Source organism: Aythya marila (genome assembly GCF_965140915.1).
Source record: "Aythya marila genome assembly, chromosome: 1".
NCBI classification, from domain to species: domain Eukaryota; kingdom Metazoa; phylum Chordata; class Aves; order Anseriformes; family Anatidae; genus Aythya; species Aythya marila.
The window spans coordinates 153,564,868-153,581,498 of NC_139042.1; the positions used below are offsets into that span (position 1 = coordinate 153,564,868).

Below are 16,631 nucleotides of genomic sequence, written 5' to 3' on the forward strand. Positions count from 1 at the left end.
TGAACAGTACCATGCCTTCTGGTGACACAGCCAGTCAGTGTAAAGCACCCAACGGCAATGGCTTTTATTGCTGCCCTTGAGATGATTTGCCAGTGTTTAATCATCCTTACAGCTAAAAAGCCCTGTTACAGTGTCTAAAATCCCAAAAGTCAAACAGGTGCCCAGCTTGAATGCCTTTTTTTTTTTTTTTTTTTGAGGAAACAGTGCTTTCTCTTTTAAGCACAATCATTTCTCTCCCCAGGGCTTTGCCAACAGCACAACTCTCTTGACTGCCCTCCTCAGGGCTTGGTCCAGCCCATTGCTGTGACAGCAACCTCTGATCCCGCCAACTGTCCCCGATGCCACAGGGGGGAACATGACGCATCCCGAAGACTCTCTGTCCTGGGCAGCGCTGATTCAGACCAGGAGGATGGAGGAGCCAGTGAAGAGGAGGGAGAGGGCAGCAGAGGGGACCAGGGTGCCTCAGCACCGGAGAAGGAGGAGGAGGAGGTGGAAGAAGGTGGACGGCTGAAGCTCTGCAGTGACATGTGGCGGGAAGTGAGGGTCAAGCTTCGAGGGATTGTGGACAGCAAGTACTTCAACCGTGGGATCATGATCGCGATCCTCGTGAACACCATCAGCATGGGCATTGAGCACCACGAGCAGGTAAGACACACAGGGTGGGAGGTAGGGAGCGGAGAGTTGTGCTCAGGGATACGGCTAAGCAGCAGGTGCAACCCGCTGGAGGCAGAGATTGAGCAATTTGGACCCCAGGCCATAGCACAGATGGTCCCAGCATGGCTTTGAGAAAGCCTCAGGATATTGCAGGGTCATTTTTTCCCTATCCCTGCACTTAATCACTTTTTCTGCCTCCAAGTATTTTCCACTCAGTTCCCTTCAGTCCCTCTTTTTCCTCATCCATTCTCACTTTCGTTCCTCTTTTTCTTTTCTACTCTATCTTCTCTCTCCATCTGCTTCTCTCTTCTTCACCCTCGCCTCTTCCATCTTCCTCATCTCTCTCATTTCTCTCTTCATTAGCTTACTGAATCCTTAGTCTATTTGGTTAATTTAATGTGCCCTCTGGGGATGTCACAGGCACTTCACCAGCATCTCAATTCAAATCCATCAGCTTGCTAGCCTTTCCAGCTTAATTAAGAGATGCCTGAGCACAGTCTATCTGCACAAGAAGGCTAGGAAAGGCACCACCTCCCACCTCCAGTCATTTTTGGGGGCTCAGATGGCTTGAGCCTTTCCTTTGCCCTGACAGCAAGAAGTGATAGATATAGGTCAAGGCATAGACAGCAGGTGTGGGCACAGGTTTGCCTTTCGTGCCAATAGTTTTCAGGCAGCTCTGAGTCAGCAGCACACTTTATCCTAATGACAGACTTGTGAGATGGAGAAGGATTGTGTGCCCTTATTTTACAGCTGGGAAACAGAGGCTATGTCTACTCTGTGATGTGCAGAGCAGTCTTGAGAGGGTATTAAATATGTCCGTGACCTTGCATCTGCATTGCTGTCTGGTAGCTCTGTTGCACTTTGGGTTAAAGGAGTCTATGCTTCAAATTCACACCACCAGTCTGAACGTGGCCATGATTCACCCCACGTATCTGTCAAGATCACAAAAATAGGGGATTGGTCCACAGCTGAGATGCTGTCTGCATCAGGGAGCTTTGGAGCCAAGTCCAATTCTGGCCCTGAACAGTCTCAGGTAGCAATGAGACAGGTAGTGAGACTGGTTTAAGCAGGCACTCAGACTTGCCCTGTGCTGTAACATGATGGAGATATCCTGAAACCCAGAGCACCTTAATTTCCCTGTTTGAGGCAACACAGTGGCTGAGCCAGTATTTGAAGCCCCAGATGTCTGGATGCCACCCATATATCAAGCATTAGACCATTTTTCAAAATCCAGCTGATTTCTGATATGAGGAGGGATATTCTGATATGAGGGAACCTTAATTTGATCCCAGAATGCAAAACTGCTCTGTATGCTTCAGTACCAGAAAAATACTGGCAGGAGCTCAGAGGAGAGGAGAATGAAGAAGAGGTTGGAGGGGTTGACTCATGAAAACAGATAAAAAAGAGCGATGTATTTATCACGTAGCAGAAAGATGACTAAGGGTTGAAGCCCAGGACAATGTGAAAACTGCCCACTGATGCAAGCACCAAGCAGGGAGAGGCATTGTTCATTTTGGCTTATTGGAGACTGCGTGAATTAAGAGTTTAACAGAAGAGTATTTGTGCTGGAGGTAGCGAATTCACTCTATGGCTATTGTGTATGTGAATTTAAGCCCTTCTGGGCTGCCTCTGCTGTGTTTGCACAGCCCTCAGCAGAGCAGGATCTGCCTGCAGCCTCAGGGTTTCTAGTAGCAGGTTATTAATGACACATCCTTAAAGTTATGCTATCACTTTTTATCCATAAGTACCTAGGAAAAACTCACAGCCCTGTGGGCTGTTCCTACTAGAAAAAAAGATGTTGACCAAATTGATCATAACTGGAAAATGTTGTGCAGCCTGTTTATTTAAAATGTGTGCTGAGCCCTGTTTACCTGGCACAAGAAAATAAAAAATAAATAAAAAAGTAGTTCATAACATTAATTCCAAGCATTTTTTGGTCTGTGGCTAACTCAAAACCACAGAGGCATATGTGTGCACTTCTCTTTGCTTTTTGATTTTTTCTCAAGCCCTGCTACTGTTATATCTCAGACTGGTGCTTCACTGTCCACTTTTCTCTCCTTCCTTTCTCTTTTTCCTGATACATTTCCATCTAGAAACACAAATTTTCATAGAATAATGTCTAGGAAACCCTTCTGCCCCCAGAGATCTGGGATTTGCAGGGTGACACCATCCTGTGACTGAAGTAGTTCCTGTTGTTTCTGCTGCTTCATCGTGTGAATCTCTTCCAGTTGAGAGCTAACAGGAATGGAGACCCCTTGAGCTTTGATTTTCTGGGGCATGAGAGATCACAATCCCAGCCTCTCACCGGGACATATCTGTCTGGGCAGGAGTGTGTATGAAGGCACTGCAGGTTTGAGCGGTCCTGTGAGCAGCTCACAGCACGTCCATCAGCTCTGTGCTGTTCCACTTCCTCACGGACTATATGGATGAGAGGTGGCCCACAGATCAATGCACCCAGCAACCACCAGGGTAATGGGGGAGAGAGACTGCAGGAGCTGGGCACAGGGCTTAGGCTGAGAAACAGAGGAATCTTAAGGACAGAGGCAGTGTGCAAGTCTAGCCTTCAATTCCTGAGCCTTGACCAGCGGAAAGAAAAACATAAATTTAAATGATCTGTGTGTTGAGTGAGGGGGGGATTGGACCAGATTCTGTTACAATTCACATTTTTAATATTCACAATGGTTTTTGTTTGTTTTCCTTCCAGGAAACTTAACCTCAGCAATTCAAACCATTTTACCTGCATCCAAATCACCTTTAAATTTTGTCACATCCATCAGGTTCTTTCTCCTGTCCTGTTTGTGTGGCCAAGGCACCTTCCCATCTCCTTACACATTTCTTGTGAGGGAAATCAACTCATTTTGGGACAAACTGTCTGCTCTGAGTCATTTTTAATCCTTAAGCTTATCACAAGTTATCACTTGTAAATAGATAAGTTCATACAAATCCATCATTGCATTATACCACGCAATACCCTCAGTATTAGGTCTTCAGATATTGCTGGGACATTGCACAAGCTGAAATCCATCATTTCAAGCTTTGACCTGCTTGAAATAGTTTTTGCAGTTTTTCAGATCTGCCTCTGCTTGGAAGTGCTTATTTTTAAAATCCAGTGTAGAAAATCAAGATATTAAATGCTTGTGGCTGTCCAGAAGGATCCTTTAAAGAAGCTTATTTTTTTGATATTCACAGAGGATCTGGTGCTGTTTGCTTTTTTTCCCTTCATCAGCATGAGGATGAAAGGCTGGTCCCAGCTGAATGTCCCAGGCTGCCTTTCTCATTTTCTTCAAATGGTCTGTTAGACTTGCACATCTTTGCCTTTAGTAGCCAGGAAGACAAATACAGAGTACCTTGGTTTCCCTCCTATAGGATCTACTTCCCACATTTCTTTGTGCATCAGATCAATACTTTATGAGGTGTGGATCAGGAGATGATCACGTCTCCCAGCTAGACCAGTCCTGTGAATCGGCACCTTCATATCCGTTAGCCTGCATGATTTCCCTTTATACCAGCATTTATTGGATCCACTAGTTCATATTTTACAGTTATTGCTTCTCTTTTTGCTATTTGCTGCTTGTCAGAAACATTCAGCAAGTGTCCAAGCCAGCTCATCATACTGACATTTAGTAAATGATGGAACAGTCTCCCCAGGGTGGTGGATGAAACGACATCACTTAAGTCTTGTAAAACTAGGGAATAACAAAACATTATGAAATCCTGCATCGGTTGTGGTGACTAGAGAAAGTAAAAGCTAGCTGGTACGTTCCATGGCTGATTTCCGTGACTTTTCTGATTATTGTCAAGTAACTTTGAAATGATGTATAAAAATGGACAGGCTGGAGAGGCCTCTGTATGGAATTTTTCGGTCATGCTTTCAAGGGCAGTGATGTGCAGGTGGAATTTGGTAGGGCTGGTCTACATAGATTACATCAATCATAGATTACATCAATCACTCTTCAGCTTCTAGACAGCTGCCAATTTAGTCCTGGTCAGAAGAAACTCCTCCTGCAGTGGCTTCATGGTGGTCTGCATATTCCTAACTTTTCTGATAGTGTGGGAGTTTCTGGCTGCTGTCAGATAATGAGCTAATTACATTTTCAGTCTAATCTGAGATAAGAATTCTAATGTTAATTAGTAAGAAACTGAAAAGGGGAAAAAAAAGAAGGCTGAGCTGCTGCTCTTTACTGCCCCAGTTCTGGTTTCTGATCACTGGTCTGGAGCCCTGAAGGCTTGAATCATGCAAATACTCCCAGTGTTTGATCCGCACTGATAGGGATGAAGGATTTAGCACCATGGGGAGCTGAATTAGGTAGCTGTGTGGATTTGGAAAGAGGCAGAACAGGCAAACCAGTTTGGTTAAAACACTGGTTCTGGGCATGCTTTACCCCCTGGACCCTCTCCCCTTCAGGCCACCATCCTCAGCCCAATCCTTATCTCCCATAGTTCTGTTTGAGTTTCTCTCTCCATGTGATGGCTAAACCAATCTATCCTGGCTTGGCAATATGAACAGACTTAACTTTTGGGGAGATTTCTAGTGTTCCCTGGTTTTGCTTGGACCAAAATAGCCTTGAGTTGAGGCCTTTCCTTGTGGAGACTTCAATTTTATGATTTCTAGATAAACACATGTGGTCTGGGTGGAGGAATAACCATTTTACACTGGATGCTTGGGTGCTGTCTGTAGGAACCTGGGCATCTGTCACAACTCTGAGGTGACACATCCGTTGTGTTGGGAATCCCTTGTGCCAGTAGGAAGAAAAGGGGAAAAGCTCTTTTCCCCCATTCACTTGCCCTCTTCATTAAGTTCACATTTCTCTGGCCTGAGTCCCCTACACCAGCCATGTTCACTGTCAAACTTGGGCCCCTCCAGCTGGCTCTCTCCTTTTTTTCTCTTCTTTTTCCTGGGTACATTCCTTCTGTCTTGCTCTTCCCTCCCCAGCTAGCACTTCTTTTTTACTCAGTATTTAAACATCTCTCTTTCTCTATTTCTTTTGGGTGCCAGTGAGTTCATTTTGCTATTTTTTTTTTTCTGCTTTTGTTTGTTTGTCTTGTTTCTTCTTGCTGCTTTTCTCTCTGCTCATGTCTCCTTTCTTTCCCTACCCAGTCCTTCCTGCCCCTCTCTCTAGGAAGGATGCTTTGCTGGGTCTGATTGATGGCCCATTAGAAAAAGATTAACAGGTGGAAGCTTGACTAGAGAAACAGATGTCAGGGAGGGAAGGAGAGACAGGGGAACAGGTGACCTTTTCCATAAGTGAGATGCAAGCATGGCTTTTCAAACATCAATTGCTCCCTATGACAGCACAAGAGAGAAAGCATGGACAGCAGAGAGGAGGATAATCCACCATCATAGCCTGCTACTTTTTTACATTCCTCATTCTCACTGACATAATCATTTGATTCAAGCTGAAATTGGCATCTCTGTTTAGCATATGGACCTCATGTTTCCGGCTGGTGTCATTAGTGCCTGGCTCTCAGTGAAGTGATCTTCATTTCTCCCTTCCTGTGTGCACTTGCTCATTCTTTCCCTCTCTTCACTCTAATCTCCCCTCCTCTCCCCTTCATTTTCAGGATGGTTTTGTTATTCAAATGTAATTATGGATATAAATTGAGCCATCTCCACTTTTTTTTTTTTATTATTTTCAAGAAATGGACTACTTCAATAAAAACCTGCACCGAGGAGTGCAAGAAATTAGCAAAAGACATGGGAAGTTACAACATGAACTGTAAGAGGAGCAGTTTCCAGTCCATGTATTCATCTGGGAGGAGGACAGCCAGATTTGGACCCCAGAATAGGGGTTAAAGCAGTTTCCAGCTTTAGGGGGAAGTTCAGACCCAGAACCAGAAGGTGATGCTTAAGAGAGTGACCTGGTATCCAGGCATAGCTCACAGCAATGTGAAGGAAGAGGGGAGTCTTTGGCCACCTTTTTAGCATGGATAAGCAAACAGTGAGAGTACTACTGCCTGCCACTACAGGGCCTGGGTCAGACTCACCTTGAAGGCTTGGAGCTGAGGCTTAGTGGCACAGTAAGTTAACATCAAATAGATAACCTTATCTGATGTGTGACATACTTGTCCCATGGAAAACTGGGACAGTGGAGCCCTGAGGAAGTGCCTTGGATCTGCTGTGTACTGTCCCTTGGGTTGGAAAGGTGACATACCTTCATTGGGAACAGGTTCCTACCCACTACTGCTTGGGAAGGTAATGACCAACAATGTGCTGCAGCTAGATGAATCACTGTAACAGTCTCGTGTGGTCTGAAGGCTGTGGGTTGCACAGCCTGGCCCCAGGATGCAACCCACTATACTGGGAGGAGGTTTTTCTCTCATTTAGAGAAAATTTAATACCTGGCCATTGCATGATGGTCTCCATGGGCTTTACATGTGTGTGTCTGAGTATGTGTAAGCATGGGCAAGCTTGCACACATCTTGCCCCTCATGCATCTGGCCTTACTGGAGAGCTCAGCCTTTGCTGTTTGGCCTGGTGCATTCCCAGTCACTGGGGTGAGAGGTGCTTTGTCCATCCCAAATTCAGCACAGGGAATGCCTCCGTTTCACACAGGGGGGCAGCAAGAACCTGGCATCCCTCATCAATGACATCAGTGCAGCCTCTGTCTCCCTCTGAAGCAACATTTCATCATTCCTGAGGAAACAGTCTAGACCCTTTGCTAACCTTGTCAGAGAAGTTTCCAAGGCTGCACACAGTGAAGAAAGTCATTAATTCAGAAAACAAAAGGAGGAGTAATTTAATTTGCTCAGTCTTGTTCCACTGATGGAGTCATTAAAACACTTTCTCTCTTATGCACAAACACATTGGTCACTGCTGGAAGAGGCTGTTTCACAGGGGCTGAAAGATGTGTCAGAGATTCAACCAGGAGAAGTGCCTGGGGCAGGGTCAGGTTGCCTTTTTTTTTTTTTCTCCTTTTTCCTCCTTTTTTTTTTTTTTTTTTTTTCTTTTCATTTTCCTCTACACAGTCATCTTGTGTCATCCCTGGAGATTTTCACCTTGTACATCTGTCTTTCTCCTCTTGCTCTCTCTTTTCCTCACCCTGTCCTGCTCTTCCTGTCCCATACAGGGAGGTGTTAGCAGTGTGCCCCTCCTCATAGTTCTGTTATTCATCCAACCTAATATTTCCTTAGGTAATTATTGAAACCACTCATAGGACAGAGACATGAGAAGAGTGCCGGAGCAAGACGAGGAAAACTGATGCACATCAAGGATTTATTGGGGGGTGGGAGAAGAGAAAATGAGGAAGGCAGGGGAAAAAAAGCATGGAAAAGGAATAAAAAACTGCAGTGAGATTTAGAGGAAAATGGGGGACTGTTTTCTGACATTCAAATGTTTTGTAAATTTCAAAAACAAATTGTGCCAGTTATGTGGAAACCTCAGAGCAAAGTCTTGAGATCACAGACCAGCCACTTTTGCCTTGCTTCAGAAGTACTCAAGTTCTTTGCACAAAGTGAATCAGCCTTTAGCCAGGGGGCCAGTGAATACAGTAGGATGTGGGAGATGCTTGGTCAGCCTCGTGTGCGTGAAAGGCTGTGGAGCTCCCTGCCATACAAGAATTTGTTAGAGATGTAATCTATGATGAAGGTAATAAACGTGAATTGGAGTGCAAAGGTGGCTGTATCCTGTCCCATTCGAATCTCACCCATGGTCCTTCACCATTCCCTACAGAGCTTGTCCCCTGGGAATGGTGGCACTTTATTTCTGTTCTGTTCTTTCAGTTCTGACTCTGAATTTGCCTTCTCTCCAGCCAGAGGAACTGACCAACATCTTGGAGATAAGCAACGTTGTCTTTACAAGCATGTTTGCCCTAGAGATGATCCTGAAACTTGCTGCTTTTGGTCTCTTTGATTACCTCCGCAACCCCTACAACATCTTTGACAGCATCATCGTCATCATCAGGTGACAAGGGTCTTGGGGATCAACTGAAATATATATAGTAAAAAACACTGTAAAGCTTGCATGTTTTCATATGCCTTTTCCAAAAGGATTTAGCAGCTTTAACAAAAAAAAAAAAAAAAAAAAAAGAGTTGAGCTGATGCACAAGGCAAAGGATTGAGAGATTGAGAAGTCATTTCCCAACAATTTTGGTAACTCTGGGCAAACCATGTAGCATTTCTGCCCCTCTCTTCTCTCCTCTGTAGAGCAGAGGCCATCTCAATTGTCTTGCAAGTCCACAACAAATATTATCTGTGAAACATTTTTTGAAATGCACAAATGAAGGATGCCACAGAGGTTTAATGTGTGCTACAAGAACTTGATTTGCTAGGGCTTAGTGCTACAATCCTTTCCTCTGTCCTGCAACATGCAGTGCCATGTTCATGAATGGAGAAATGCAGCTTTTGACAGATGAGTATAAACCTGTAGCATGTACTTCTAATTGCATATTGTTTGAGAAGATTTTCTCTCTGATCCCTCTGTGCGTGCTGCCCATGTGGAGGTGATAACTTGGATTAGCATTGTTATTCTGTCTTTGCCTGTTCACATCTCTTTTTACATTGTCCCTTGCGCTCCCTGTGCCTTTCTGGGCCATAGCATCTGGGAGATCATCGGCCAGTCAGATGGGGGCCTCTCTGTGCTAAGGACTTTCCGTCTCCTGCGGGTGCTGAAGCTGGTGCGTTTCATGCCCGCACTGCGCCGCCAGCTCGTGGTGCTGATGAAGACTATGGACAACGTGGCCACCTTCTGCATGCTCCTTATGCTCTTCATCTTCATCTTCAGGTGAGGAGGCAGTTGGCTCACAGTTCGTATTGACAGCAACTTCAGTACAAAAACACATGGCTCATCTTGTCATCTTAGGCAGCACTGACAGAAATTTACTCACCCAAAGAGGCTGAGGCCCCTGCTGCCCTAAATCAGGTTCAGTAGCTGAAGATTTGGCCTGGACGGGGTGGAGAAATGCTGCCACCAAATGCATGTACTGAGCATAATGCCCCATTGCAAGATGGGTGGCATCGCTTGGCAATCAGCAGCGGCTGCAGGAAGAGTTCAGCCTATGAGCTGACTGACAGAAGGGTAGCAGGAAGCACCCAAGAAAATTTGTCAGTGTGCTTTGTGGATGCACTGGTCAGACAGGCTGGAGGCAATATGTGATGGGACATGAGGTTTTGTGGTGAGCTATTGGTTTGCAACACATGAATTCTTCACGGATAGGTCCCAGTGGCCTGGCTGCGTTGTTCTCTAGCACCTGTATGACAGAGAGATTTAAATTTAGCACTAATTCCTCCTGTGCCAACAGCATCCTCGGAATGCACATCTTTGGTTGCAAGTTCAGCCTCAGGACGGACACGGGAGATACAATTCCCGACCGGAAGAATTTTGACTCCCTGCTGTGGGCTATCGTCACCGTCTTCCAGGTGAGCCAGCTTTGTTCTCCGTGGGTAGGACTGTTGTCTGTAGGTTTGTGCCTCATGCACCCTGCCAATACAGGACAAGGCAAAGTGAGGACCAGGAGGTGTTTCTTCTCATTGTGGAGAATTGCACTCTCTTCTGATAGCACAAAAGGCTCCAGCATTTGATGTCAAAGGAGGAAGAGCGATTGTGTATTGTACCATGGTGACTGGGATTTCTCAGAGAGAGGGGCTCCTTCCTTCCTAGGAGAGAGTTTGTAAAGGTCACTTCTGTTGTGGCAATGTCTGTGTTTAACACTGTCACCTGAGCACATGTCTGCCCTCATGTTTGTTCTTGTTTCTTCTTGCTCAGCTAGCATTATTGGGGCAGTACCACAGCAGGACATAACAATGGGTAGTAGGTGTGTGGTTATGGAGAAATTAAGAGGCCTGGTGCATCCTGAAGTGCTTTCACTGTCCTTGTCCCTTCCACATTCTTCCTTCATGTTTGCATTGCTCTGCTCCTGGTTGCAGATCCTAACCCAAGAAGACTGGAATGTTGTGCTCTATAACGGCATGGCCTCCACCTCACCATGGGCATCCCTTTACTTTGTGGCTCTCATGACATTTGGCAATTATGTGCTCTTCAATCTGCTGGTGGCCATCCTTGTGGAGGGATTCCAGGCTGAGGTAAGTTGTCACTAAAGCTTCTTCCAAGGAGAAGAGGAAGAGAGCTGCTAAAAATGGGACCTTTAAGACACTTGGAGGGTACTGGGGTGGAGGACTCCCAAAGTATCACACCTTTGCCATTTCCCTTCTGAAATTCAGGGTGGGTATCTCTAAAAAATAGATGACAGTGTTAATCTTTACAATGAAAGAGACAAGCCCTCTAGAAGGGAGTTCATAATTTCTGTCCCATGCAACACCTGCAAAGGTGAATCCTTTCAACCTCCTAAAATAAGAACACAGTACCTCAGCCATCCCAGGTCCCATTGAACTCCCCAGTGCTCCTGCTGATGCATGGCTGCCATGGAGGATTTTACAGTTGTTCCAGCAATGAAATAGAAAAAAAAAATAAAATGGTCTTTTCTGTTTATGAGTTCCCGGCTTCTTAATTTGTGTGTTCCAGGGCGATGCCAACCGGTCATACTCAGAGGAAGATCAGAGTTCATCAAACATAGAGGAGTTAGATCAGTTCCAAGAGGTCCAGGAAGGCTCAGGTATGATAGCTCAAACAGCCTCACTTGCTTGCATCCTATTGCTGTTTAGTAAGAACTTTGAAAGCAAATTCAGCAGAAAATTCACTCCCATCTCCAAGGTAGAATTTTCTGGGTTTCATTTTGAACTTTATGCTAGTTTGTGGTGTTATTGGTGGAAACCTGGTGCTATTGGAATGTGATAGCTAAGGGGAGCAGTTCCTGAATGACCTGAAAAACAGCAAATAGTAGTGAGAAGATGACACCATCTCTGCTCAGCTTCAGGGGCACCAAGGAACACTGTGTTCAAATCTGGGAGCCACATTTGGAGAGGGGATACCAACACATTAAAAAGGACTCAGACAAATCTGGAAGCCCTGCCTCATGGTGAGAAGCTAATGAAGCTTAGAGAAGCTGGAGAAGTAACTTGATCACACACTCTGTAACTGCCGACCATAAGGATAGATTTCTGATGGTAGATGGCTCTTTAATTGAGCAGAAAAAAACATAATGAGATTGTAAAGGTTGGAAGCTGAAGCTAGACAAACTCAGACTGAAAAAAGCCACATATTTTTAAGGAAGGATAATTAACTGTTGGAACAGTCTGCCTACAAACTGCCGGTCAAGGTCTCCACTCCTTGAAGTCTTTCCTTGAAGACTGCAAGTCTTTCTACAAAAGGTGTTATGCCTCAGACAGGACTTGGTGGCAGGGAGCAGTGCGAGTAGCCTGCTCTGAAAGGGATGGTCAGGGGGGCATTCAGGGTGTCAGGGCAGGGACTGCACCAACAAAGGTACAGTACTTGCACAAGGTGAGCAGGGCAGGTCTGCTGATGGTAGCCAGGGTCTAACAATGGTTGAGTGATTGCCAAGCATGTCCGCAGGGATGAGGCAGGTCCAAGGTCAAGCCAAGAAGTTCATTCAGCAAGACAAGGTCAGGATCCACAATGTGCAAGGACAGGCACAAGCATAACCCAGGCAAGGACTACAGATGTGGGGCTGAGCTTAAATGCAGCTCCTGTGGCAAGAAGTAGTCTCCAGACCTGGCTTGTCATAGCCCTTTCTCACAACTTAGCTGTTTTCACAGCAGTCTGATCTGGGTTACAAAGCCTCACTATATCAGAGCTCACTTTGAATGTAGGCAGCCAAAGCCCCAGAAGGACAGGTGGGGAAAAGGTTGCAGAGCTGTGATACTGAATGCAGGCAAGGATATTTGACCTTCATTATTCAGTAGGTCAAATAGAAATGATTATTACAGTCCTTTCAGGTGTTAAAGGCCACTACCCTATCCTTGCTATCCATCTTCGCAAATGTCAATGGTTTTTCACAGAAGCTAACACAGCCCTCGAAGGTGCCCTGGATCTTCAAGGTCAGTGATCAGTCATTTGAAGAGGCCCACTGTAGGATAGGCTGGGATGAGGAGTCTGATCACAGGAATTTAAAGCAGAACCCGAAGCAGGGATGGCTGTGGGTCTCCCCACATCTTCCTCTCTTGCTCAGTGTCTCAGCCTAACAGCTTTAAATAGCCAGTGTCTGCCTGTCTGACAGTTGGCGGTATCTGTTCAGACCTGGACATGCAGGTATCTGCTCTTGGCACGCAGAAGCACGCTCTCCTCCCCTTGCTGCCAGGGTTCAGCCTCTTGCTCTGCCTGTCTGCCTGACCAGCACTCTGCCTCAAGGAAAGCTGCCTTCTGGCCTCAAGGAGAGCTGCCGTCATTTTGGGGGATCGAGGAGAACAAAGTCTTTCTAGCTTGCATCACTTTTGCTAGAGCACCCTAAAAGAGAAGGAACCAATGCTGACCACAGAGCTAACACACTGCTAGCTGCTGCTAATATGCTAAGCAGCTTAGACATTGAAACAGTCATCAGATGGGGAGGAACCAACCTTATTTGTTTCTCTTGTTTTCCTCTTTCTTCTTCTTTTTGCCCAGATCCCAAGCTCTGTGCCATTCCTGTGACACCAAATGGACACTTGGACCCATCCTTGCCCTCCTCCAACCCACCAGTGGCTGCTGGGGGAGTCACCAACTCCTCACGTAACTCCCTGCAGCCTGACCAGATCCGTGTTGCTGTTGGCTCCCGGAAGAGCAGCGTAATGTCCCTGGGCAGAATGACCTATGACCAGCGGTCCTTGGTGAGTGAGTGAGTAGAAACACGTGTGATACCCTTCTTTTGAAATCCAAGGACTCCGTTGCCTTTCTGTCATCAGCTGTGAGACTGCTATAGAGGATTGCATTGCTGCTGTAGACTTCTAACACAGACACATTGCTTGCCCTTAGGAAGCCAGGACAGTTCACATTATTTAGCTATATTTCTAGGTTATTTACCTATATTTCAAGGTTATTGATCAATACTCCATTAAGTGTAGGTTTCAGCTCTTACATTCTGCTGGTAGGAGAGGGGAAATGCCAAGAGGACAGGGTCTTCCTCTTAGAGTGAAGCATGTTTTGTCCTCTTGCCCTTCCCTGTTTTCCTAGAGCACCATGTACAAAAACAATGCTCCGAGTGAGTTGAGAGCATAGGAAAGTCTGGGTGCTGTCAGAACTGCCAAGTCCCATAACAGATAGTTTTTCTGGTAGCTTTTTATTTGTACAATGAGAGAACTCTTGACTTGGAGCTCCTCACAGAAGATCCTGCTGCCCCTTAGCACTGTCCAGCCAACGTGTCTCAGACCTGTCCACCTTGTAACATCAGTCTCTGGGCTCTCTGCACACTGACACACACAGGTTTTGAGGGGGATGCATCAATGCTAGGAGCATTCATGCCCCTGTTATTTTTAAACAGGGAGAGCTGGCAGCCATGTGCTACGTGATAAGTTGCTAATGCAGTTGGACTAGACCGTAACCAACAAGCCTGTTTGTCTCGTTTCTTCCTTTTACGAAGACTGTATTCAAAGATGGTGTGACAGATTATCCATCTCCCCGTACCTTGTATTATCTTTTACCCCAGGGCAGTGTAAAATGCTGCCGATCAGATTTTTGGAAAGCTTCATTCTTGCTCTGTGCTGGTGTAAGTAACAACATCAGGCACCTGGCCTTTGGCTTTATTGTTTACCTTCCCTGTAAGTGCCTTGCACACAGATGGTGCTATAAAGCGATCGCAGCCAACACCATCGCTAGCTCATTATCAATTTGTCGTTAGATTTACAGCGATTACCACTACTTTCCCAACACACACCTTCCTTGAGGGTTAAAAAAAAGTCCATCTGGAGAAGTCTGTGGCCTGAAACAGGGCAGCATGCTCCCTTCCTGTGTCTGGGATGGCTGAATCCCTGTCCTGCTCTCTTACAGTCCAGCTCTCGCAGTTCCCACTACGGGGCCTGGGGCCGCAGCGGGGCCTGGGGGAGCCGTCGCTCCAGCTGGAACAGCCTGGCCCGAGGACACAGCCTGAAGCACAAACCTCCCTCTGCCGAGCATGAGTCCCTCCTGTCCGGGGAGAGGCACAGGGCAGGAGATAAGGAGCCAGATGGGGCAGGGAGGGTGTTTCATCACCGCCGGACACTCTCCCTGGACAACAAAGGCTCCTGCGACCTGCTGGAGTTGGCCTCTGTCCCATCCAGCCACAGAGGGACCCGTAAGCTCGGGACAGTACCAGGGGCCAGCGAGCATCAAGACTGCAATGGTAAAATGCCCAGTATTGCTAAGGAGATCTTCCCAAAGATGAACAACCGCAAGGAGCGTGGGGAAGATGATGAAGAGATAGATTATGTGAGTACTTGGTGCAGGGAACCTGGGGTTGTACTACGGTGCTGTGGGAAACCCCAGCTCCATCCTCAAGTGCTTTAAGTACAAGCTGGAGGACATCACTGAATGTAGGTGGGATCTTCTGGGCCCAGTTAAGCCCACATCACATCATCAGGCTGCCCATGAGGTAGTCTTGCAGGTGGGTGGTGGGAGAAAGGCAGAGGTGAGGCACGTGCATGGCCATTTGGAGGCTGTTATTTCAGATATATGAATATAGGAACATTGGCAGACCAGAGCAGGAAGAAGAGGAACAAGAGAGAAGGCAAGTGGATTTTGCTGTGCCAGACTGGGAGACTGCAATGTCCAGTTTGTAAGCAGATCAAATGGTAGAAAGAGTGGAGGGAGGATCAGCAGAAATTTAAGCAGACCTACACACTGTATGAAATTGAATCACCTCTGATCCCAAGTGCCAACAGAAGACATCTGAGAAGACATCACGGACAATATCCTTCCCTAGATAGGATACCAGCACTATTATTTCTAACGATGTGTGAAAGAAATCAGAAGCTGAGAGGTAAACAGGCCATGGCAAAGCAGTGCCTACCTCCTCTTCTGTGGCTTGTTCTTTGGGCCCATCTCCTCTTGCAGGTGCTTAAGAAAGGCAGGTAGTGCCCCTGGGAAACACCAGGCAGTGGTGTTTTGGGATCATATGAGAAAGGATGAGTGCCTTTGTCAGGCAAATGGGAAGTTAACCAGTGACACTTGCTTCTGCTGCATCTCTCCAGAGCCTGTGCTTTCGCATCCGGAAGATGATAGAAGTCTATAAGCCAGACTGGTGTGAGCTCCGGGAAGACTGGTCCATATATCTCTTTTCTCCTCAAAACAGGTTTGTGCAGTTTTTGCCATGAGAGGGTTGAGGAGGAGGGACAGATTTGTTGCCATGCATCCCCTGAGCCTGAACATTAGGTTGAAACTTTAAACTTGTCAATTGAGAATGTGTTTTGTCTCCTCCATCTCTCCTACAGTCAAACAATGTGTCTCTTCCTTGATTCTGGAGATGAAAGAGAGGATGTGAATCCTAAATGGCTATTGTGATTTCTCCTCCCTTTGGAGCATTCCATTTTTCTTCTGTGTAATCATAAATATTTATAGCCAAGTGAGGTAGGGAATACTGATATTAACTCAGAAAGGAGAAGGAATGTATTTTTAATGACTCCATAACAATGGTATTTCCTCCCTTGGTACCGGAACAGCCTCTCCGTTCCATTTTCAGTCCCAGTGCCAACTTATCAGCAGTCATATCACACCTTTTAGGGCAAAGTTAGAATTCTCCATGCCTGAAAAACAAAACAACAACAACACAAACATTTTGAGATACATTCTTTCTGCTAAAGGGCTCTTCCCACTGGGAGAAAATGCTCATGTAAGCCAGACATCACTATTCTTACCAATGGACATTGCCCCTTGAAGTGAAGGGGCTTGTGTTACAGCCCATGGAGGAGAGCTCTTTGCTTCGTGTGACACCTGTGCTAATGGGCAGTGTCCATCGGAGCAGGCAGAGGTGTGTTCCCCGTGACAGCCAACCTACCTGCCTATCCTCGGCTTTCTGCAGGAGGCCTCTTTGCCTTGGTGTGAGTCTGGGAGGGAAACTGAACAACCTTTCCTTTACAGGGCAAGAGAGGAGCACACAGTCGTAGTGGTTAGGAGACCACTCTGGCACTGGGGCAATGCATCAAAGTTCAGTTCCTTGCTCTGCCCCATGCTGGGCTATGCC

The 16,631-nt window shown here is 46.3% G+C and overlaps 1 protein-coding gene across 1 annotated transcript in view; it reads left to right on the top strand.

Annotated features, from left to right (window-relative positions):
• CACNA1I (calcium voltage-gated channel subunit alpha1 I) overlaps window positions 1–16,631 on the top strand; it is a gene marked incomplete at both ends in the record, with an annotated part of 145,899 nt that overhangs the window by 104,697 nt on the left and 24,571 nt on the right. Inside the window, 9 exons of the mRNA XM_082752386.1 lie at window positions 242–645; window positions 8,403–8,554; window positions 9,188–9,373; window positions 9,891–10,008; window positions 10,516–10,671; window positions 11,111–11,201; window positions 13,106–13,308; window positions 14,465–14,881; window positions 15,643–15,743. Coding sequence (XP_082608512.1) covers window positions 242–645; window positions 8,403–8,554; window positions 9,188–9,373; window positions 9,891–10,008; window positions 10,516–10,671; window positions 11,111–11,201; window positions 13,106–13,308; window positions 14,465–14,881; window positions 15,643–15,743 — 1,828 coding nt within the window. The remainder of the gene's footprint in view (window positions 1–241; window positions 646–8,402; window positions 8,555–9,187; window positions 9,374–9,890; window positions 10,009–10,515; window positions 10,672–11,110; window positions 11,202–13,105; window positions 13,309–14,464; window positions 14,882–15,642; window positions 15,744–16,631) is intronic.